Here is a 24,652-nt window from a genome sequence, read left to right on the forward strand (position 1 = left end):
TATTTTTTACCTGGTACAGCACAGGAGTTGCTGGTCTACCACTGTAAAAATAGCAGTAGACCAGCAACTCATGTATTCTACCAGGAAAAAATACTGTTTTTGTCCAAGGAGTTTGGTGGCTTTGAAGACAGCAATATAAAAGCTTCAGATCCCTGTTGGCTGTGTGATGGCAGGGTAAAGCAGAGAAAATGTTCAAAATACAGCATACACATGAAAGGATACAGATTTTTTTAGCTGGGCCTTTTTATAGGTGGTGAAGTTCCCTTGAAGTCCTTCTGCCTCAAAGACACCTTGTAGTGTTTGACCACTAAAAGCGCTATCGAGCATTCTTCAAACAGGAACAAACATTTTAAGAATCCAAAAAGAATTCTGATGTAAATGTTTTGTGAAGAAGAAAATGCATCATCAGCGGTTCTTACAATAATAAACTCTGTTACAATCACTAACAAACAAAAAGGCCTTCAAGCCTTGTTGTGAAACTGCTACTTTCTATTATTTTTTAGCTCCTCAAAGCACCTTTGGGACCAAGAGGTTCTAAATCTTTTCTCTATAAGTGGTATCAAACACACATCTTTCTTTTTCTGCTTCCAAGATTTGGTATCACTTTTGTACAGCTCTGTCCTCTGGATGATCTGTTAATGTACAAGGTGCTTTATTACACTGGCCAGATAGGGTGTGGTTGGCAAAGTGACTGGATTTCTCTACTGCTTCCTTCTCTATTTCTACATGTTGCAGCAGTTTTACTTTCACTCAAGGTTGCCAGATTGTCACCCTCTTCTTTGCAATCATAACATATTCGGCAATCTGCAGATGTGCAAAACTGAGATCTCTGCTTGAAGTCTTTATTGTTCAAAGGAAGTCTTTGTTTGAACCTTTTCTCTTCTACAGAGGATTGAATGCATTCATAGCTGCTGCTCATCACTGCAGTTTTAATGTCACTGTTTATACACATTGGGGTTCATATATGCATTCCAGAATCAGGAACTCCACAATCACTGACAGGCAGAGTAAAATGTCTTTTATTTGCACTGGAGGGAATCAAACTAAAAGAAGGAAGAATTGCAAGTGCAGAAAGTGGTTTTGGTAGCTTGACTATGCATCTCAAATTTTCCCTTCCAGGCACACTTCTCCCTGTATTACTGAGGGACAGTCATCTATTATATTTTATGTACAAAGACACACAAATAAGGCAATAAATAAAACGTCACTACTAAGGAGAATTTACCTAGATGCAAATAATCACTGCAAATACAACAAATCTCATGGCTTCAAGTCCATAGACCTTATACAGTCTATGTACATGTCGTCTCGCCTTTTAGGCTCCTTGGTTCGCCGTGGAAAAATATTACAACAAAATAAATATCAAAGGCAGTTTGTATTATATTACACACGTTAGAATTATGTAAATATTTCCTTTTTTCAAAACTGAGTTCGTAAAGGTTGGTCTAAAAGCCAATCTACGACACAAAAAACATTTTTTTAGTCAGGCAAATTATTGGGCAGCTGGCAGCCCTTTGACAACACAACGGGGTCCTTCGTTTAGCGCCAGTTTAGATTTTCTGCCTCGCTCTGTTAGCAGGTTAGAAACATTACAGAGTAGGCCTAAAGGATTGTTTTTATTACATTTAACTGAATGACTTGTACAAAACGACACGAGACGTTAATTAAACCGCATATAGAGAGGCTCAACGCGTCCGGTAGAGTAACATTAACGGCAGCAAAAGACGGAAAGCTGCGCTATTAGAGGTAAGTTGGCTTGGTTATCATCTTTGAGTCCGAAATAAATTAAAGGGAAGTTGTTTTTATTCATATTCAGTTCAGTTTCATTTTGGTTTTAGCTGAATAAATAGTATTAATGTCCCCAAATGTGGAGATATATGACCTCAGTAACTGTTTACCGTGTTGTTTAAATGGACCTGAGACAAGCTGAACCCAGATCTCACCACTGTTCTCATCTCCTCATCTTTAGATAGACTGATGACACTTTACATTATAAGTCCAGTGCTGTGTTCTGTGCTGTGTACCAAAGTTACACAGTCTCCCTGAAACACTTTAATAATTGAACCGAAGCTAAAGAGGGGACTTAACTGTGGCCATCATTGTGTATTATAATATTAGACTGTTTTATGACGTGTAACACACTGAAATACTCCCTTAAATTAAGAATCAGAATTTGATGAAGCTACAAGTGCAAGAAGATCCAGAAACAGTGCTTGAAATTGCCTTAAACCACTGGGAAACTAAACAGCAGAACGTGTGCTATACAAAAAAGGCATAGTTTTATACTATACAGTCTTGTTCAGACAAAACACTGAGACTGTAAGTCACAAGAAGAGCCTCTAACATGAATAAGAACAACAACTGGCTGTTGTTTGCAGAAATATGGCACACAAACAATCATTTAGCAAGGATACAACATTAGTCAGCATGAGAAGAAATGTTAAGAATCATTATAGCAGCAGATATTAATTGGGGACAGACACAGTAAACATAATCAGTCTGCAGGAAGCAAAGGCAATGAGTCAATCAATGATTTTTATTTTGTTACCCACAGTTTAATAAGTAATATTATTTCTTGTGCTTAAAATGGGTGAAACCCCCATTTACCAAACTGGTTTAAAACATATTTTCCGTTCTTATCATTGTTGTATTGGTGATTTTCCTTCTTCACTTTCTATAACCTCAACTGGGATAGACTCCAGCCCCCCCGTGACCCTAATGAGGATTAAGCGATGTATAGAAAATGGATGGATGGATGGACTTTCTATAACCTCCCTGATGGGTGCCAAAGTTACTTGATCCCCAAAAAACCCTGTCCAAGGGACGACGGGCACAGTACAACTGATACAGATAACTTAACCATGAAATATGACAACAACAGCAACAATGACAACAACAACAAAACATTGCTGAAAAAAATGAACTAAACCTGCAGTAAGGTCGTGGTATAAAGTCAATAAATTATAACATTTTTCCCATGAATCATGTTTTGGACTCCTTCATCAGTCGTAGTGCTGAACTGGCAAATTGCAAATGCTGCAATTTAGGAGATATGTTATGCAGCACATGACCCGGGGTTTAAACAGTTGTGTCAATAGTTTTACAAATTCACGGTGCCTTCTGGTGTGACAGTCACACTTTGTATGATTCCTTATGTGGGACACACACTCCAACACACACTTTAAATCTGTAACACAGTGAAGGTTGTCCTTAAAAAATTCAATTGCATATAAGGCATAAAAATCACAATTAGACATTTTCACCTAATCATTTAACCCCAATTATTAGATATTTAGTTTTATACCTTTTATTTTTAATATCATCTGTACATATTTGGATCAGAACCTGTTTCCCAGTACTTTACAGCTGCTACAAAATATCCACAAAAGGACGTGATGTGATGTTGCTTCACAATCGTACTGTGTACCAGCTTTGCTGCAAAGCTTACACTGTGTTGCATGAAAATATTTAAAGGACTGATTTACATTTCCATGAGAAAGTTCAGGCCAGACTTTCAGATCTCTACTTTATTTTCATGTGACTCATTACCAGATCTATCATTCATTTCATGAAATAATAATAAAAAATGCATTTTCCACTTTTCTGTAGGTCACCAGATCATCTGAGCTCAGCACATCTAACATCTCTAAAATGGACTGTAAGTATCAGGACGTTTAAAGCACATGAGAGTAAAGCTTTATGAGTGGGTCAAGACATAAGTGAGACCATCTCTTTTTCACGTAGGTGAAGATGATCTGGACATTTTGACGGCACTGCTAGAAGAGAACGAGGGTGTCGGAGAAGAACAAGACAGTCAAGAGCCAGCAGATGACTTAGATGGCCTGTTTGACGAAGACAATGATGAAGAGGAAGAATACAAAGAGAGTGTCGACGAAGAAGAGCCAGATGTAGCCACAGAGGACGTGGTGTCAGATCTCTTTGGGGATGTCGATGACATTGAAGACGAGGAGAAGGACACTAAAGGAAAAGAAAGTAGAAGAGAAGCCTGCGAGGAACTAAACAGGTCGAAAGAGGATTTACAAGGTTAAGCAGTCCCATTGTTAATCTGCTTCTCATTAACTCACAATGTAATTCAGTTCAGTAACATGTAGCTTGTGTTCATTCCTTTTGTTCCTTCAGATGAGTTGAGGCGGATGCAGGAGCAAATGCAAAGATTACAGCAGCAGTTGGAGGCCAGTCAGAAGGTTTCATTACCATCATCCCCCCGAGTCAGGACTGCAGGAAGTTCAACTACACCCAAACCAGCACCTTTGCGACAGCCAACCTCCAAAGTGCCGCAGGTCAAACCAGCCGCTGCCACACAGAAGCCCAAGACACAAGCAGGTAAACCTTTTGTTGTTCACCAGCCACAGTGGTCGACCTGTCCTGAAAGCCGCCGGCTACTTCCAAACATAAAGTATAGAATAAAGTGATAAAGATTGTGCTTATATCTTCCTTCCTTTCTCACAGTAGCAACATCTCCATCCACTCCAGCCAGAGGAGGGAGCCTGAAGCTCCAGGAGTCCTCAGAGTTTTCTTCTCAGCTCAATAATGCTGACTCATTCAAACGCAAACCCAGACTGGCTCACCAGCCCAAACCCAGCACCTCATCAGGTAAATGAATCCTTCAGCATTCACTTACACACATCAGAAATCCTAGTATTGTTATTAGAACTCATTACACACAGACTTCATAATCAGTGCTGCAGTAACTTTCGAGATGCTTCATGTGTTCTGTGTTTGTGAGTGTACTTACTTCACTGTGTTCCAGCAGAAGACAGAGGACCGCTGGTAGAGATAAAGATCGGCAGCTCCTTCCAGCCAGTAGAGAGCACCAGCAAGGTTTCAGCTCCTCGGCAGTCTCCTCCAGCTTCCCACAGCAGACCTGCACCAGCTGCTTCAGCGGGACAGTCTAAAGTTGCTTCTTTTCCTTCTCTACCTAAAGACGTGGCTATTGAGAAATACTCAGGACTGCGGCTCAGGTCAGATGTGATGTCTTTGTTTTTTTGGCCATCAGTGGAATGCCTCAAGTTTTTGTGTTCAGTGTGTCAGTCTGAATTTATGACCTTTCTTATTTTAGAAAACCGCGGGTTTCCTCCAGCGACATGGACCGCAAGATGGCTGACCGCCGCCTGATCCGTCTGTCACAGGTGCCGGAGCGTTTGACTCGGGAGAAGCTGGAGGACAGCGACTGGGTGACGTTTGCCGTGCTGGTCAACAAAGCCACGCCGCAAAGCAGCAGCAGTGTACGTCTATATATCCAGCACAGGTTGACTGCATGGTCTGATGTGTGACAAATTGTAGGTTATATAGGTCTAGATTTGAGGAAAACTTTGTCATAAACACTCACTTATTATTTACTTTAATGAGGGTTTATTTTACGGAGTTTGCTACGTCAATGTCAGTGTCCTGGCATTAGCAAAATAGATGCTTCTATGTCAAAGAATGGAGGACAAACGGTCACTTCAAACAAATAGCAACGTGACTTTAAAATCTGAATACATTTTATGTGCAAGTGAAAACACTGAATACACAGATGTTAAAGCTGTGAAGCGGCAGACAAAATTACTTTCAGATCTTTGCCTATAAATCTCTCGTCTTTTTGCTTCCGGATGGTGAAATGTTCCTGTCACATTCCTGTCTGCAGGGCAAAACCTTCAGCATCTGGAAACTCAACGACCTCCATAACCTGGATGTGTTTGTATCTCTGCTGCTGTTCGGTGAAGTCCACAAAGAGCACTGGAAGACGGAGCCGGGCACCGTCATCGGACTCCTCAACCCCAACCCCATGAAGCAGAAGGATGGATACGACGGGGTGAGTGGACCGCCTCCACTGTATCTACTGTGTGTTCTAATGCAGTGGTTCTCAAACTGGGGGTCGGGACCCCCATGGAGGTCCCAAGATCATTTCAGGGAGTCGCCAGATCATTGTAAAAAAAAAAACAACAACAACAAAAAACCTAAAGCCTACATTTATCAAACATAAAGCCTACATTAATCAAATAAATGTGTATCAGGGCTGTCAAAATTTAAAGTGTATCCTTCTTCCCACTCCTTTTTCAGACTTGGTAACTTTATGATTTGATTATGTGATATTATTATTCTTTTTTGCTCTTTCTTAAATTATTTTCTTTTGTTTCTAGATTTTTTTTCCCTTTCATTTGTTTGAAATAAATTCAACTCATTCATTCATTCAAAAGAAAATTAACGTGTTAATGTAAAGAGATTAATCTGTGGAATTAACACATTCATTTTTAACGCATTAATGAATGAACAACAAAGTTATGACTCATGCCATATTAACAATTCAAATTGGGGGGTCACAAACACAAACTTATATTATCTTGGGGGCCGTGGCTCAATGGACAGTTTTCGTGATCACATTGCTGCTGTGGTCCAAGTAGCATTTCTTACATTTAACATTTTTTGTCACTGTTATGAGCTCAGTAATGCTACAGTCACCAGAGATGTTAGAGGTCAGGGGACTTGCTCGAGGGCTCCTCAGTGCTGGTAAAGACATTGGTTTTACTTTCTCCTCCCAGATACTTCCTGCAAATTTGAGGATCAAACCTTCAACTGACAAGGTCTTTAAATGACTATCTACATTTAAAATGTAATCTAAATCTGCTGAAATAGTTGCATGCCACAAACTAAACTTGGCCCAAATTACAGCTTAATTTGGAGCGCTTAAGTATAAGTTGGTTCATTTGTTATTTTCCAACACCTCAGAAGCTGATTTTGCAAAACAAACCTCAGCACTTTGTTTAGATTTAGGCCACACTGAAATGTGTGATTCTTAGCTTGTTACTCTGAATATCAACAACTGTGGTCCAGAAAAACCTGTTTTACTGATGTTTTACAGAGTCTGGGATAAGATTTTTTTAAAATCTCTAACTGGTTTGGCAACTGAAGCGTACGCCGTTTAAAGCAGAAGACAGATTGCTGGTTTTACCAAGATTGCTGGTGTCAGTGTCACATGACTAACTAAGATGTTAAAGAGAGGAATGCAGTGAGGAAGCCACACACACACACACACACACACACACACACACTACCACCCACAGAGGGCAGTCTGAGTTCCAAACACCTAACGTCAGGAGAGACGGCTTCATCTCCACTACAGAGTGAGACGCAGCTTCTCAGAGCAAACTCTAAATCTCACTGACACTCTTACAATCCACAAACATCTTCATATCAACATTCAGTTCTACACTCAGTGGTGTAAATTACATCTACTCTGTACTTAGGCTCAATTTGGTCTTACTTGTGTTTTAGTTGAGTAATTCTATTTTCTGATGCTTTATACGTCTACTATAAAGGCAGATACTGTCCTTTTTGAATCCACTACATTTATTTGATAACTTTAGTTACTAGTCACTTTGCATATTCAGATAAATAATACAAAACATCATTAGTACATTCATTATGATGTAGCATAGAGTTGTTAGAGAGTCCCACAGTGACGCCTTATTATTAGGATAAGATTCAACTTATTTGATCCCCAGCAGGGAAATTGACAAACAACACAGCAGTGGAATAAAAGCATTAAAATCCAGTAATGTACGTTCTTGTGAAATGGGCCATTTTGCATATTTAGCACTTTAACTTTCGGTACCATGAGTTTGTTTTGATCGTATTTCTTCACTGTGGTTTTGTTGCTTTTATTTAACCACCAGATCTGAGTACGTCTCCCACCAAGGTCTACCCTGGTATGGCAAAGCTGTTAAAACCCTCCTGGGGCTGGAGGCAGCTTTGTAGCAGCTTGTCTGGGTTTTTTTATGCTGACTGGATGGATGGTCGGGTTAGAAAGCTAATTTTGACTCTGGGTTCCAGTGAATGCAATAGCTGTCTTTTGAAAGCTGAAAAAGTAGTTTTTAGACATTGAAATCCATGTTTTGCAGCGCTATCAACATTCATTTTTGTATTTAAATATGGTTTAAAGTAGTTGTTTGGCTGCAACTAAAGATTATTTTTACTACCGGTACTTATAAACTGTACTGATTAGTCATTTTGTCTATAAAAAAAAGTCACAAAGCTAATTTTATCTCATCAACAGTCAAAACATATTCAACTTATAATGATGTAAAATTATATTTATATTGTAAAAATACTGTTTTTGGCCTTTTTGCTTAAAAATGACTAAAATTAGTTGATTGTCAAAAAGAGTCTGTCAATCAGTTAAGTACAACTCAGAAAAATGCACGTAATACATTTGCTTAAATGAAAAAGAAATGAGAAAACTAAATAAAAGAGATGATTTGTTGTTGCTTAAGTTTCTTAGAATATATTTTGTGTTTTGTGTCGCTTGTTCCGACAATAAGCTGTGAAAATAAACGCTTGTGTTGAACATGTGCAGGTGAGTCTGACGGTGGATCACCCACAGAAGGTGCTGCTGATGGGTGAAGCTCAGGACTACGGAACCTGCAAGGCCATGAAGAAGAACGGAGACCCGTGTTCTCAGATTGTCAACATGGTTGGTCCATTTTTTCCAACTGCACATTTCTTTATACACATTATGCTCCAAGATTTAGTTACACTCCACACTTGCACCTGCCAATTACAAGTCTTTTCCCTAAATTATCAACACATGCATGTAAATCCACATTGTCTCTCCCATGTTCTTTGCAGTATGAGTGCCAGTATTGCCAGTATCACGTGAAGGCCCAGTATAAGAAGATGAGCTCGCACAGGGCCGAGCTGCAGTCTTCCTTCTCTGGAAAAGCCCCCAACAAGGTGAAGGCGAAGGGAGGCGGCCTGAGAGAGCGGCTGTGTCAGGACGGCTTCTACTACGGTGGCGTTTCCTCGGCTGCCTGCGCCTCTTCACTGTGAGTCACGTTACATGTAGTTCAGTGTTGTGAGTGTGTTTTCCTGCCAGTGCTTATGTTTCCGAGTCAGCTCAGTCAGACTTGAGAGATCATTCTACAAACCTTCCTGTTAAGTCTCAGCTACATCTAATAGTGAATATTACAGAAAAGATGGTCAACTCCTACTGTTATGATATCAAAACACACTCAGCCGATCAGGCATGATGCAGTCACAAACCGTCCAGACTGAATTCTAGCTGAAGCTGAACTCACACTTTAGCGGCGTGTGTTGAAGTCAATTTGTGCGAGCTAACTGCAGCCTACACAGCCAAGAACACTGTGTGACTGGGCAGCGTCTGAGCTGCATTACATTTCCAGTAACTAGTCTGTGCTTTGCAGGACTGCGTCCAAACCGAACAAACCTGTCCAGAGAACTCTGGACAAGCTGTTTGTGAAGGGATCGGCTCGACTCGTCGAACAGGCCAAGAGTCTCGGTAAGGACCGACTCGGTCACACACACGGTTTGGACTGAATCCTGCTGGAAGTACTGACAACTCTGTTGGTTAAAAATAGGCTTTCCGCTATCCATTTGTACTTTTGACCCCTGTTGTATATTGTTTTCTACTTCTTCTGTCTTCCTCACTGTTACATGACAAAAAATGTAAGCTGTGAGCTCATTTCTTCACCTTGAAATGTTGTCTAGAAGAGTTTATTTCTCCTTTGATTATTATCGAGATGATGCTGATGTTGTTGCAGTTAGTTACTTAAGTAGTTGTGATCCTGAGAGTAGAGACGTCACGGATCGAGCTTCTGTTTTAATTGTTTTTTGCTTGTGTGTTTATTTAGCTCTGCAGTCTGGTGAAGTTTCAGGTTGTTCAAATGAATTCAAGAGCCTGATGTCGGTGCCAACACCTGGAGCTCTGCAGCTGAAGAAGCACCTGGCACAGGGCAGCCCGTCAGGTACACAAGCAGGACGCATTTATCTTTTGCAAGACAGGTTAAATATTAAAGAACTGTTCAATTACAGGTTGGAAACCCAAAAGTCTGTAGGAATTTCCATTTTTACGTGTCAAATTTACAGATTAAGTAAAAATAACAATAAAAAGCTTTAAAAATATGTCTTTTATGTAGTTTGAAAAGAAAAAACACTGCCATAACTAAATCAACAGCCTGGGATCATCCCAGATTGGTAGCCTAATGTTTCAAGTCTTCTTCATCAGCCTGTTGTTCATCCTCAGTCTCCAAAGATGTAACTGGAGCTCCGGTTCAGTCCATCTCAGCCTCCGACCTGCTGAAGCAGCAGAAACAGAAGCAGCGGGAGCTTCTGGAGAACCGGCGGCGGAGAGCGGACGAGATTCAGAAAAGAGCGCTGCAGAACTCTGGTGGTGCCAGACCAGCGCTGAGCCGAGGTGGCCTGATGTCCCCGAAAGCTGCTTCAGAGGTTCCCAAGGCAACACAAAGCCCCTCAGCGCCGCACACCCCAACCCTGGGCCGAGGTTTCTCTGAGGGGGACGACATCCTCTTCTTCGACAACAGCCCGCCTCCCGCTCCTGCTCCCAGCGCTCTCAACCTATCAGCCGCCAAGCTGGCTGCTCTGAAGAAGCTGAAGGCCAAAGGGCTTGAGAAGGAAGACCCCAACGCTGTGAAGAGGAAGAGGAGCAGCAGCAGTGAGATCAGCGCTCGAGTAGAGAAGAATCGGACCTCACCTAATGGTACACACTCACTTCATTTATTGACATGTTATTGGCTCCTAATTTTTCTTTTTTGGACATGACTTGGCATTGTTGCTTTTTTTTTTCTGTTTTCTACTGTTTTTTTAAACGAGTTGTTCCCTTTTAGCAGTTTCCTACCACATCAGACAGCAATATATGATCAGACTGAAATTCAACTGTGTCGTTAATGTAGCAGCTATCATTTAGCTTCTTATCTACATATCAAACTGTTCACTCTGCATTGTTTCTTAAGTAGCAGTACAATTATGCTGAAAGAGATTTTGGATGTGTGGTTGGTCACAGTTCATATAAGTAAATCATTCAGTCAAAAGATGGGCTGCAAGGTGGTGCTGTAGGTTAGCACTGTTGCCTCACAGCTAGAAGGTCGCTGGTTCATGTCCCGGTGAGGACACCCGGGATTTTTCTGTGTGGAGTTTGCATGTTCTCCCCGTGCAGTGTGGGTTCTCTCCAGGTTCTCTGGCTTCCTCCCACACAGTCCAAACACATGTTGAGGTTAATTGGTGATTCTAAATTGTCTGTAGGTGTGAATGTGAGTGTGCTTGGTTGTCTGTCTCTAAGTGTAGCCCTGTGATAGACTGGTGACTTGTCCAGGATGTCCCCTGCCTTCACCCTGAGTCAGCTGGGATAGACTCCACCCCCACCCCACATTCATCATCTATAAGCGGTGTATAGATGATGGATGGACAGATTCCGTCAAAAGAAATACATTCATGATAGGACTCACTTGCAAATGTGGAGAAATGTATGTGCTTCATTTGTCTAGGAAAATGTAGACTTTTGCATTTACTTAAGCCATATTTTTCCTTCTTACAAACTTACCTGTGCAGGTGAGTCACCCAATAACGAAGAGGAGGAACCAGCCCAGAAAAAGAAACGCGATCAGCTCCGCTACATCCAGTCAGAGGAGTTCCAGAAGATCCTCAATGCCAAATCTCGCCACGGGGCTGCACTCCAAGCGGTATGACAAGTGGAACGACAGTTTACAGCTTTCAGCTCCACTTATTATTACTCATTACACATTTGTACATATGACACACTGTAACGTCTGTTTGATTTCATTACATTCTGTAAGTGAATCTCTCCTCTATCTCTCATCAGGCGGAGTACCAGCTGCAGGAGCGCTACTTTAACGCTCTGGTGAAGAAGGAGCAGATGGAGGAGAAGATGAGGGGCATCAGAGAGATGAAGTGTCGAGCTGTCACCTGTAGAAAGGTACTGAGCCAGAAGTTGAATTAACCCAACTCTGAACCAGGGCAGCATAATTCATCTAATAATAATCACGATTTTGGCTTTCACACTTAAATAAACACTGTCGACTTGATTCAATCTGACACTAAAACACCTTAATTCATTCTTCAACCTGCTGCAGTAACTGAGTGGAGACTAGAGGCTTCTCCGTGCACAGCTTGTGTCTACTGTAGCCGTTACGTGAGGCGTTTAGGGAACATCAGGAAATAATAGCGTTTATCGATAGGCAGCAAGTGAGGTGTTTTGGCTGCAATTTAATTTATATGTTGCTTCTAAGAGATACTCTGAATTCAGGTGATGAACAAGCTTATTTTTAGTCAGATCTTGATGCAGATTTGTACGTTGGCAGGGATGTAGCACAGCATGGAACTAAGAGCTGTTTATTTAAATGTGAAAGTGCAACAAAACTATTAGTCCCTAAAATCAATGAATAATTGTGATAAATAATCATAATTATCATTCTGACCATAGTCCTGCAGCCTCACTCCTAACCCAACTACATGGGATGCGTGTTGAGGATGATGAGTAACCCCTTGATTTTTGTTAGATTTTTGAAGTTAGAAAATGAAGCCATTATTTTCCATGTTCCCACTCCTTCCAGTGTGGTTACACCTACTTCAAACCGGCGGATCGCTGTGTGGAGGAGAACCATGACCTGCGGTGGCACGATGCTGTGAAACGCTTCTTCAAATGTCCGTGCGGTCAGAGAGCCATCGCTCTGGACAGACTGCCACACAAACACTGCAGGTTAGACTGTAAATCTGTCCTCTCCTCTTCCTTTGATAGTTGTTCAGGGTTCCCATCGAAACACTAAAATAACACGTGAGAGTTGACAGTTTCTGTCCAGCTGGGTGGAAACTAAACTGAAAGGCAGCAGCTTGACTTTACATCACTCACCAACACAACAGCAACACACATGTTCTGTTTCTCTTCTTCTTCTCTTGACACATTAATAACTAATGTTTTGCAATTTCTAGCAACTGTGGTCTCTTTAAATGGGAACGGGACGGGATGCTGAAGGTAAAACGTCTCTCGCTCTTGGATTGCCTCTCATTTCAAATTTAAAAACAAAAATCTTATTGCTGTGACAGAAAGCAGAGCTGACGTCGCTCTTTGTGTTTCATTGCAGGAGAAAATAGGACCGAAGATCGGCGGAGAGCTTCTGCAGCCTCGAGGAGAGGAGCACGCCAAGTTCCTCAACAGCATCAAGTGACTTCTGGTTGTTGAGGGAAACAACGTGTATTTAGGTTTTTATCTTTGTAATTTAAGGTTTTAGTAGCATTTGTATGTGTGTGTCAGTTATGTTTTTAAAGTTTTACATGACTTTCTTGTTGATTATCATGATTTGAATGTCTGTGGTGATCTTGGACATGCTGGAAATGGGCTGATTAAAGCAATAACTTGCAACTTTTTATGTCAAATGCCAGTGATTCCACCGTACTGATAAAGAGCTTAGCAGGCACTACTCTAGTGCAGATGTGGAAATAATAGACTTCACGACTAAATATGTGTGGGGATTGGATTATAGCATGAAAGCAGACATGTTTTCCAACTTAATCCAGCAACATTTCATGCAACTCTTCATTTTGTGACTCACTCAGAGGTAATGATTGGTAACTTGATGGTCGCCTGATGACAGTTTGATATGTCTCAGTAGCAAAAACAGTAGTAAAATGTGTCAATCCATTTAGCTGCTTTATGGTCGTGGTGTTGTGCAAACTGGCTCACTGTCACACTGTCGAGACGAACTTAAACAGAACAACAAAATGCTACAAATGAGCCCTATCCCTGTGGATTGTTGAGGTACTTCAGGGAATTCACGCTGGGAAATTATAAGGATGAAACTGGTGTACCAAAAAGGTGGCGAAACACGACGCGCGTAGATTCTCCAACACTTGGATATTTGGTTCTCTGCGACGGCACCGCTCTCCCATATCAGCACACAAACATCCTCTAACGCTCTCCATGTGTCGGCTGCCCGGGCCAGGTGGCGCTCGCTCAAGTCTCCCAGCCAATCCACACGGACCTTAAACAGTAAAGGTTTGAGGTGGAAGCGCAGTATAGAGATAAAATAAGGCTGCTGGATTTGCAGCTGTGTGATTAGCAAGTGCACGGTGCCATGCCACATCGTTGTGAGGGTTTAATTTGTGCTCATTATCCTGTTTGTGCTTCTTTCTTTTTTTTTTCCTCCTCCCTCTCTCGTTTCTTCTTCTGTCTCTTCGCTGCCCGGTTTCTGTCTAATATTTCCACTCTGGAATGTGGGATTCATTTCAGCCTGATGACTTCTGCAGCTCACCTCATCTTCTCTTTTTATTCCACGCCGCCTCCCTGCTTTAAATTCTCCAAATACCAGACAGAGCTGGAGTGAGGAGTCAAAACACATCACTGGAAACTCATCTTTATTCGTCAGTTTAACTTAAAGACATGAAGCTTCTTTGCAAAAAAGAAAAGACAACCCTCCTCCGGCTAAACCAGACAACTGCGTACGTAAAAGGATGATTTATTGTAGTTAATACTCAAGGTAGCACGGTATAACTTGTATGTACAGATAAAAGGCGGTAAAAACAAGCATGCAGAGTGTTTAACTTAGAATACAAAAACTGCACTTTGGATACAGTTTGACATCATATTGCACAGTTTAGGTTTTATAAAAAAAAAAGAGACCTTGTGTATTAAAGTGGGACAAGTACAGAGATAACTTTAGCACTTGCTCTCAGGCTGTCGGTCACCTTTGTTACAGGGTAAAGGTGACGGCAGTGTTTCTGCTCCAGCGAGAGGTGCTGTAGTCCGGCTGTCCTCGCCACGGAGCGCGCTCAGTGGAACCAGTAGTAGCGAGGATACAGGCCGTCGTAGTGATACTCTCGCAGCTGCTCGTTGGTCTCCCTTGATCTCTCATTAATCTCTGTGAATTAAAACAAACAGAAAAGTTGAATTAAAGCTGCTATAATCAATATTTTTTTTAAGAACAGTAGATCACATGAGAACCTGAATGTGAAAGGACTTGATCATCACACACACCAAACACTATCACTGGATTTTGCAGTTACAGAGCTTTATCATGTCATTTTCAGTGTTGTTTTTGTTTTTTGATGCACAGCTTTGTTGTTCTGATTTACTCTCATGGCTCTAACTTCATTTGAGCTGCAGTAAACCACAGTTTTTGGCAAAAAAAAACAGATACACTCATTAAATGCTAACTGTTAGCTGTGACTATACTGGAGCACTTAAAGAAAGAGCAACATTATTTAATTAGCAGAGACACAACAGAGCTAAGATGGCAGAATATTGGCCTGAAACATTATTCCAAATGAATGCTGGTAATTTTTTTGTACAGCATCGACCACGTCAACTTTAAACATATTCGTCCTTTTTCGGGTTCATGCTAGCAACCCCCCAATGTTAGCATGCTTCAGTGGTTGTGAAGTGGCGTACATTTATTCTTGATGGTGTAATTCTGAGAAGTAAAAATCAGTCATGTTAACCTCCTAATTACACTTTTAAATCTCATATCAGTCACTCTTTGCAGATATTTCTGACACATTGTGAGTCCAACAGCAAATCTGTCGACCACCTGCTGACAAAATGGCGGCAAAACCATCATCGCTTACAGCTGCATCCACATAAAATCTGAAATTATCGCCTTATTCTGTTAGATAGTCAGTAAAAGAGCTAATAAATGCTGTCTGTTTTGTATCTGGTTTCACTTTTTGGTGACATGTGTTGTGATAAAAATCAAAAGCTATTTTAAGCTTTTCTGCCTGGTATAATGAGATAAACCATTCTTAAGTGATGCAGGAAGCCGATGTTCTTCACATTCTACCAACGTCGTGCTGAATGCACGTGTCAAAGTGTCAACAATCTATAGAATCTATAGACTGCAAACGATGTGTTTTTAGCCTCTGGAACTGTTTTTGTTTTCTTGTATAAACTCATTGACCCAAATCACTGTGTATCTTAATTGTAAAACCCAGTCACATCTTTATGGTTAGCAGTTCTTAGTTTAGAAACTGTGAGTGAAGCTATATGACAGCTGACAGGCCACCGCCGGGAAGATTGTCAGCTCTGGGGTGGACCACAAATGGACACTTTGATTCGGTGTGGAGTCTCAGGCACTCCGCTGTGGTCCAGAGGCTCGTGGGCGCCGAGAGCGTCGTTCAAGATCAGAACTGAAACTCTGTCCCTCAGTGTGTTTTCTACTGAATCCTCTTGTGACAGCTGACACTGAAGCAAATGTCAGGTTTTCCCTTTGCAGTCTGTGGGTTTTCCACAAGACTCAGCTCAGGTTAGACCTCACAGCATCGCAGTCATTCCTGTGTTCCCAAATATATGCTGCACTCAGTCAGCGATGGTATATGGAAAAACCAAACACTTAAATCAGATTTTATAACGCCATGGCAGCTGTATGATACATGACGCATCCCTTCACCCAAAATGCCGTTTGCCTGCTTTGTAGCAGTCGAACCAGGAAGCTTCCAGCCAATCGTTTTGCTGCACTGACACAAAGTGTGGTGTTTTAAAACGTTAAATCGTATTTTTGGGCAAACTTTTAAAGATTTGACTGGTGATTCGTTACAAAAACCCTAACAGCTTTAGGTAGAAACAACTGGGCTCGAGGATGTTTCATCTGTCATCCAAGAGGCTTCTTTAGTTCTATATATGCAGTCTTTATGTCCCAGTTATCACTGCAACTGTAGTTATGTCTCATTTATTTATAGAGGAAACCAGTCTGTTAATAATGGTTCAGGGGTGTCCCCAGGATGACTGTCAGGTGGTGAGACTTGCCTAAAAGGACTTTTGTTCCATTTACCGGATGTCCTACTTGAGTTGAAGACAAGAAGAAGGAAAACCAAGATGTACACCTCCAGGTAAACCTTCGTTTCTGGGTTAGCCAGTGATGATAAAGAGATATGATGGCGTAAAAATACTGTAGCAACACGTCCACAGATAGAAGTTGGACTGTACTGTGTGTATGATTGAATTAATGAGACACAAAAAAAACAAAAGTGCTAATTAAGAGTAAAATACTCCAGCTTTCACTATCTGGTTATGTTCTGATCAAGCATCTTGGATTTTTAGGTCAGTGTTGTGAAGGTTCTTCTGACATTTGAAGTCAAAAATGTGACGACAGCAGGACTCAGAAATGAAAAATTGGTTTTGTTTTGTTATGCACCTGTTTGTTGCTTTGTTAGATAAAAAAAAGCACAACTAGAGATTAATATTCATTAAACATCTTAACTAGAAACAGGTAAACTAACCTGAATATAATAGAAAGGTTTATTTCAGTTCAGTTTTGCTTCTATAGCACCAAATTCACACCATAGGTCATCTCAACTTTACAAAATCTGCTGCTGTCATGCATTTTCATGACTTCACCCTCTGTTCCTGGGAACACAGACTACAGGCAAACATTAGACATGGAGCAGAATCCAGGTCTCACCATCACGGTCCTCCTCGACGTAGTTCTCGTACTCGTTCCTCTGCTCCTCGTTAAACTCCCTCCTTCGCTCGCTGGCCGCGATCTTCACCCTCTGCTCGGCTGTGGACGACAGGGACGGACAGGAATCAGTAGGAGGGAAGCCAAAAGTTAGACACTCACAGATACTGAACACAGATAAGTCTGTCCTGTTTCCGCTCTGATTCTGCTGCAGCCTTTTCTAACACCTCAGATCCTTTTTACACATGCAAGCATAAAGGTTTGGTTGTGACAGACGCACTGATTCAAGCGTTAGATGATTCACTGTATCATCTGGTAGCCTTACTGAAAATCCTTTAAGATGCCAACTTGGCATGTGTTTTTCCCATCATCTCATCTCTCAAAAATTCTTCTGAACATTACTAAATGCAATTCTGCTTTCATGAATGTTCACCTGGTTGCCTTAAGGTACTTCAGGTGTCTCCTGCTCTGTGGTTTACAGCCTTTAAATCATTAAACTGGAGGTGCAAATCCCTTAAAGAGTCACATATCTTAACCAAATGACTATTCACGTGGATATTTATCGGGCTATTTTGGTTTCTCACACCTATTTTAACTTAAAATTGGGATAAACATCATAAACACTGGATGAACTGGGTTGTACTGGGTGTATTTTACACTTCTCTTATGCTTCCTGTCAGTGCAGAACCAAACATCCCCACCCATGCAGGTACAGGGCAGCCTCTGTAAATATTACTGCTCCGTCTGTGTAGTTTTTTTTTTATTAATTCCCCTCACTTTAACCTGAATTACAACAAGCTTGTAAGTGTTAGAGTTACATCACAGCATCTCAGTCAGTAAACACGTCCACCTGCGTCCTCACTGCAGACGTATTTTCCCTCCAAATAGAGCGATGATCTGAGGCTGTAGGAAACATGGCTCGCACCCACATCCAACACAAGCTTCTCTCCTGTCAGCAGGTATTTGTGCTGCTTCTCAGTTTGTTCCTATCTAACTTTCAAGATCAAACAACCTGATCAAGTATTAGTACTCCCTCTAAAATACCATTTTAGAGCTAAACTACTGAACCACGTATATTTTTTCATTCCCCTTGGCAACAGCAGGATGCTGCATGGAAAAGTATGGAATTTGATTTGAGTGATTTCCAGCTCAGGATAAGGATGGAAAGAGACGAGCGAGGATAGAGAAATATTAATGTTTCCATGCTGTTGCCCTGCTCTTTTTGAAAATATAAATCTGGGAATTTTTCAAAAATGAGTTAATGATACAAGCAGAATGTTTTTCATGGAATTTGGAGCAGACAGTCGGCGCAGCCCAACAGTTTACCGCTGTTAGCCGGGGCGAGCTTGATGTCATTGAAAAGTGGACATGTGACACTGTTACACAGAGCTGCCACTACGTCTGCACGTCACTAACCTGCAAAACAGCTCTGTCTCCAGACCTCCACCAAATTAGTTTGAAAGAAAGTGCAGTAATACATTTGAATTGCATAACAACCTAATATGACAAATAACCAAATATTAAACTTGTCTGAACATTTATGAATCGTGCTGTGATGTAGTTTTCAGAAAGTCACTGCTTTATTATTTCTGCATTAGGAAACCCTCATGACTGTGTTCACTGTATAAAGAAAGCTGCATAGACAATGTGGAAGTGGATTTATTTAACTTTTTTCAACTCATTTTCTTCCCCTTTTTAGTAAAGAGACAAAAACATGTGTGGATTGATCATGTAGTATTATTGATTTGATATTTTAAGGGAAAATAATATTGTAGTCTAGGTAGCAGTGATCCCCTTTGGGCAGTGGTTTTGTTGATTTTCTTCTGGCTGTGCATTGAGCATACAGTATTTGGGTTTGGCTTTAGCTGATTTATAAGAGCCACATACCGAGATCTGTAATTGTCTGACCAGTATTTGGCAATGTGAAAGCACACGCAATCAGAATGTAACATACAGATTAAAAGTGGGATTTATCAGCTAGATATTTGTACTCAAATGTCAAGTATGGTCTGAAAAATCCACAAAGAAGTCTGGAAATATGAGTCTGGAAAAGTCTGGAGTTTTAAAACGGAAGATGTGTCGGAACCCTGGTGGTTTAGATTTACAAAAAAAGAAATGTCAGTGAAAATAAAATAGAGACAAGTCCATCTTTTAACTGTAATCAGTCTGTTGTATAGACTGTTCATAAAAGTTTTGTGTAGCAACTGTTACATAATCCATTCAATTTTAGGACTAGTGGTTTGAAATCTCAAGTTTGGAATTTGGTCCTTTGCTCCATTGTCCAGATGAACCATATGTAAACCTTATGTATCAGTGGATCTGACTGAGAACTCAAAGACACTTCACACAGCAATATGGTAGCAGGTTGTCAATCACATGACAATACACATCCTGCTTTAATGCTGTTTTACTCAATCAAGGACCATAATTTCCTAAATGAACATCATGCTGTGTTGGAGGTAACTTGAAACTAAAGGTTGGGACCATATAGTCATTTTAAAATATTTACTGATGTAATAAAACATATATAAAGTAGGATCATTTTCTCATTGACTTCTATACAATCAGGTTTCTTTTTGCAACCAGAGGAGTCGCCCCCTGCTGGCTGTTGGACAGAATGCAGGGTTAAGACGCCTCACTTTTAGTCTCCGAGGCAACATCCTGCCCCATCCAACTACTGTCCAGATGAAAAAATGCTTGATGGATTTCCAAATTTTGTACGAACACTAATAGCTTTGTTCATGGCATTAACAATGTCACTGTGAGCCTGTTGATGTTAACATTTAGCCCAAAGCACAGCTGCACATCAGTGTGGCCTCACAGAGTTCTAGCCTCGCTGTAGACTCTTAATGTCATTATTTTGTCTTTAGCATTTATTCCACTACCACTGAACACGGAGCCTGTTAAAGTGATAAGCACTATGCAAAATCTACTGCTTGTCACAAAGTCTGACAAATGTCTAAAACACAGTGTCCTTGTCTTTGCTAACCGCTTTTCCTTGACATCTGAAGAAAATATCACAAGGGGGAAATAATAAGGAGTTCTAGAAAGAGAACCACGGCTACAAGAGAGCTGCACTGAAGTCACACTAAGTTATGCAACCATCCAACATCTGTTGGAAATATTGCATATACCTGATTTGTGTGTCTTTTAAATATTAGTGAGCATGGAAGTAGCTTTCAGCTTCCTTCAGTAAATCTTTTTGCATACTCTCAATGGAAAAGTCCCCGACACACACACACACACACACACACAGTCACAGAGCTGCTTTGGGTCGTCATGGACTGAGCTGGCAAGGATAACAATCAAACTTTTTCCAAGAACGGGGGTCTGTTTGTCCTCAGCTACGCCCTGATTATTGCTCCGATGGGCGGCCGAGGTGAAGCGACCCACAGCCTGTCTCTGGAGGCCTGCTCAGGGGCACACATGCTTCACCTGATGGGTTTCCCAGCAGGAAAGAGACAAATTAACACAGACAAGCTTCAGTGGAAGGACAGAAATAACTGTTCTCACCTGTGTTTTGGCAAATATGGCCTTTTCTGTTAATTGAAGTAACAGATATGTGTGTTTGCTGCTTCTGACAAACTGATTTGGGCACTCAGATGTGTTTGGGAAGTTGTCGTGAAACACTTTGCATAAGTGTGTGTGTTCACTTGCTTCAAAGGTGTGTTGTGTGTCGAGCTGATGCTGGCAGCGGAACAATGAGCTTATTGTACCGAGAACTGAGAGCGGGAGAGTCTGCTCCATAGTAACCTGTGACTCCTTCTGCAGCCTCCAGCTTCTGTGTGAGCTGCACCTGCTTGACTTCGCTCTGTTCTACTTTCACAGCTTGCAGTCAAAACAAACCACATCATGTTCCGAGTCCAACCACAAACCAATAAACCAACAGCCCCACACGCACCTTCACATGCATGAGCTGTCGATGGGAGGCCAAACATGCAATATTTAAGGCTCTCCACAGTGTGGCCACATCAACCACTCAGGTAGTGCCTGGGAAAGCCAACCACACATTACACAGAACAGAAGTAAACACACCCTCCTTCACTGCCAGCCTCCATTTCACACCACAAACCAACCACTCTGCTCGTTCTCTACCAGTGTATTGACAAAACAGCCTTCAATTTTTAACAGAATTGAGATCAAACGTTGCACTTATAACCATAGACCAACAAGCAGACAGCATTAAAACAGCTTCCCTCCTTATCTTTGCTGTTTGTTGAGCAGATGTTGGGCAGTGTACCTTGGAGCTCATAATATCGGACGGAGCGGCGAGTGCGGCGTTTGAAGAAGTTGGAGGCGTCCGACTCGGGCATGAACACCTGCCGCGCGGCACCTGAGGGTCAGAGGTCGTAAAGTCAAGGCCACATGAGGAGGACGTGTGACGCAGAAGTTATATAAAATGGCTGAAAGGGTTGTAAAGGCGTCACCTTTAGGATCAGCTGGTTTTGCGTCATCCCGTACCGCCGCGCTTTCCACCACACTGGAAACTGAGGATGAAAGGAGAAACTCTTATTATGTACGTTTTAATGTATAATACTGTCAGCTGTTGTCTGTATCCCATCAATAATAAAGGCCAGTGTTATATAAAAACCCCATGTGTCTACTGAATGGACTCCAAATGCGGCACTTGCACCAGATTGTGCATTTTCTAAAGAGCAACCTGATGTAGCTTCTCCTTCAGGTTCAGAGTTTATGACTTGAAAATGAGACAACAGCAGAAAGTGGAACTTCATTCTTGACCAGTGTACAGACAGTTATCTTGGTTATTATTGTCCTTTAAGATCAGGATGGTGGAAAGTAGCAAAGTTTACTGAAATACTGTCGACAAAATCTTTCCACTCAACTACATTTCTGAGGGAAAATAGTTATTTTTAACAGACTCGTTACATTTCAATAATAGCTTCAATTACTTTACAAATTAAGACGCTGCACACAAAACAGATGAAGAATTAGTTATACATAAAACTACCCAACATTCACAGCTAAATTATTAGTCGATGAATCAAATTAGGTAATTAACAGAAAATTGGAAATTGTTTTGATAATTGTTCAGCACTTGTGATGGCATCCTTGGCTACTTTTTAGAAACCAAAGAATCCACTAGTTAATGGAGAAAAAATCAGCAAGTTAATTCAAAATAATTACAATTGAAATAATTAGATTTTTAAAAAAAAGTTTGATATGAGTTTAGTCTAAACCAGCTACAGCAGTAAAATCCTGCTTAATGCATGAGTAATAATTACCAAATGACATAATACTGGATAGTATAATAGTAATTGGGAACATTGTTCAAGTGCTTTATCGTAATTTAAAAACCTTTTCGTAATAATACTTACATACTTTTACTTACGTATCATTTTTAACTGAACTTTTCAATCTAACAGAGTATTTTTAATGTGGTATTAGTAATTTAACATCAGTAAAAGATATGAATACTTCCTTTATCACTGTTGACGTTCCAGAAAACAGCAGGTTTAAAGGATGTGAAGCCTTGCAGAGCCTTCTAGCTTGAAGCAGCAGATCACCAGTTAAACTATGTGATTAAAAAAATACTGAAAGAAGCCACAGGGACAATAAATAAATCCTTAAAAAAAATACAAATAAAAGCTTTCCTCGGCCTGATTTAGTGCAAAACCAGTAAACTCTGCTTTCATCTGACTAATTGCAGTTTACAAATTTCTAATTCCTGCCTCTACGCTGTAATTTCGCGCCGCTCTCTTCAGATTTGTGCTGGTCGTTGGCATCGTGACGTGCGCCCCACCCCGCCGTGCAGCGATTGGTCTGAGCCGCTCAGTGCTCCTTGGTCCTCCTCAATCATATCTCATAATGAAAACATGAGATTAAGGTTTGCCTCAGAAAGACTAATGGACGTCCTCGATTGAAATTACAGCCCGTATTCCAGTCTTTGAATTAAAGAATCTCGCTTACTCGGCTCATACACGCAAACAAACAACACTTCCAGAGCCTGTCTGCCTGACTCACTTGTCAGACGTTACTTGGATGCAAACCTGGATGCAGATCATATTAATTGTACATGTGATGCAATGATAAGTGATTTTAAGTCTTAAAAATTGAGCCCTCCAAACAAGACTGCAAATTTCATGTCTGCAAAATGTCAATATCTTGCTGACTTTACAAATTTACAATCTGAAAAAGGCAGAAAGTCTTATTTAAGGCGACAGAATACTTCAAGAATAGTAAATATTGGCATCCATATTAAAGGACACCCACACATATCAGTGATTTACACTCTGCTCTCCCCCAAAGATGTCACATTCACCCTCTTTTCCCACCAAACCCAGACGAGATACTCACAGGTGAGGATGAGGAGGGTGGTGAGGAAACACAGGACGAGCACTCGAGTCCAGGACATCTTGAGAGAGAGACGCAAAAACTCTACGGGACTTAACAGCACACCTAACGGAGCTCTACTGAGAGAGGAGAGGAAGATGAGGGAGGGAAGGGAGGAAGGTGGGAGAGGCAGGGAGGGAATGGGAGGAGAAAGAAGGGAGGAAAAAAAAACAAGGTTCAAGGAGGGGAGGGAGGCTGCTGGAATTTCAGTTGCCCAGGGGAGGAGATGAAGAGAGAAGGAAGTGAGGGAGAGGAGGAGTGATGAGGTCAATTAAAAGACGAGTTTATCAATTAACTTCATACACATTCACATGAGGAGAAAACTGATCACAGACTGACTAGATGATGCTGAGATCTGGACTTTCTTTTCTTGTCGCTGGCTGTAGTTCTTTATCAGGCTGCAGGATGAACTGGGGACCAATCACACGGCTTCCTGTTAGATAAGAATCTAAACTTGTACCAGCACTGCACTAATACATAATGAATCCCAGTGCAAGAAGTGCAGCAATCAGTGCTGTTTGCTACAATGCTTAAGTCCTTCTTTCCTACTAATGAAGGTTTTTATACTGAAATCTCGGTGTAGCAGCTTAAACAAACTCCATCAGCAGTCAGTCCTCTGGTCAGGTCCTGCCAGATCTATCTTTACTGCATGTCATACTCCTGATTTCTTTTCCAACATCCCCTCTGTCTCTACCATCAAATGTTTCCTCTTAGCAGATAAAATACACCAGCCATAATGTGAAATCAGGTTTCTGGATACTTGGTAAATGTAGCTGCTCTACTTTCACCTGTTTTTTATCTCCACCAAGTCCTGGAGGAAATATCTGTCTCTTAGGCAGTTAAATGTTCCACTATGTTCAGTAGCTGGTTGCCAACCTTGTGTGCCTTTGTGTAACACAAGTTTCTAGAGCTTTTCATTCAACTAGTTGCTCGTTGTGGCCAGAAACAGGCAATCAAGTTCATCTATGTCGCAGCTTTTCATACACTGAGATTGTTTAGAGGCAAAGGTAAAATGCAAAACACAGCAGAATGAAGTTAAATTAATCCAGTTAAATGAATCAGAAGCTAAATAAAGTTCATCA

At 41.1% G+C, this 24,652-nt stretch overlaps 2 protein-coding genes across 2 annotated transcripts; one reads left to right on the forward strand and one right to left on the reverse strand.

Annotated features, from left to right (window-relative positions):
- Nucleotides 1-1,550: 1,550 nt before the first annotated feature.
- Nucleotides 1,551-13,196, forward strand: mcm10 (minichromosome maintenance 10 replication initiation factor). Its single transcript, XM_008297946.1, has 18 exons — nt 1,551-1,746; nt 3,610-3,658; nt 3,745-4,044; nt 4,141-4,344; nt 4,471-4,614; nt 4,775-4,982; nt 5,081-5,246; nt 5,648-5,815; nt 8,357-8,473; nt 8,629-8,825; nt 9,204-9,298; nt 9,651-9,764; nt 10,043-10,516; nt 11,365-11,495; nt 11,636-11,749; nt 12,387-12,532; nt 12,763-12,805; nt 12,915-13,196. Exons 2-18 carry the CDS (start codon nt 3,652-3,654, stop codon nt 12,996-12,998), a joined length of 2,712 nt encoding a protein of 903 aa, XP_008296168.1. The 5' UTR covers nt 1,551-1,746; nt 3,610-3,651; the 3' UTR covers nt 12,999-13,196.
- Nucleotides 13,197-14,167: 971 nt separating this feature from the next.
- On the reverse strand, nt 14,168-23,684 carry ucmaa (upper zone of growth plate and cartilage matrix associated a). The gene is made up of 5 exons (XM_008297947.1): nt 23,535-23,684; nt 21,647-21,706; nt 21,460-21,552; nt 17,223-17,321; nt 14,168-14,687 (listed from the first exon to the last, which is right to left on the reverse strand). Exons 1-5 carry the CDS (start codon nt 23,590-23,592, stop codon nt 14,599-14,601), a joined length of 399 nt encoding a protein of 132 aa, XP_008296169.1. The 5' UTR covers nt 23,593-23,684; the 3' UTR covers nt 14,168-14,598.
- Nucleotides 23,685-24,652: the final 968 nt, after the last annotated feature.

This window comes from Stegastes partitus, unplaced genomic scaffold (assembly GCF_000690725.1).
Source record: "Stegastes partitus isolate 25-593 unplaced genomic scaffold, Stegastes_partitus-1.0.2 Scaffold1261, whole genome shotgun sequence".
NCBI lineage: Eukaryota > Metazoa > Chordata > Actinopteri > Pomacentridae > Stegastes > Stegastes partitus.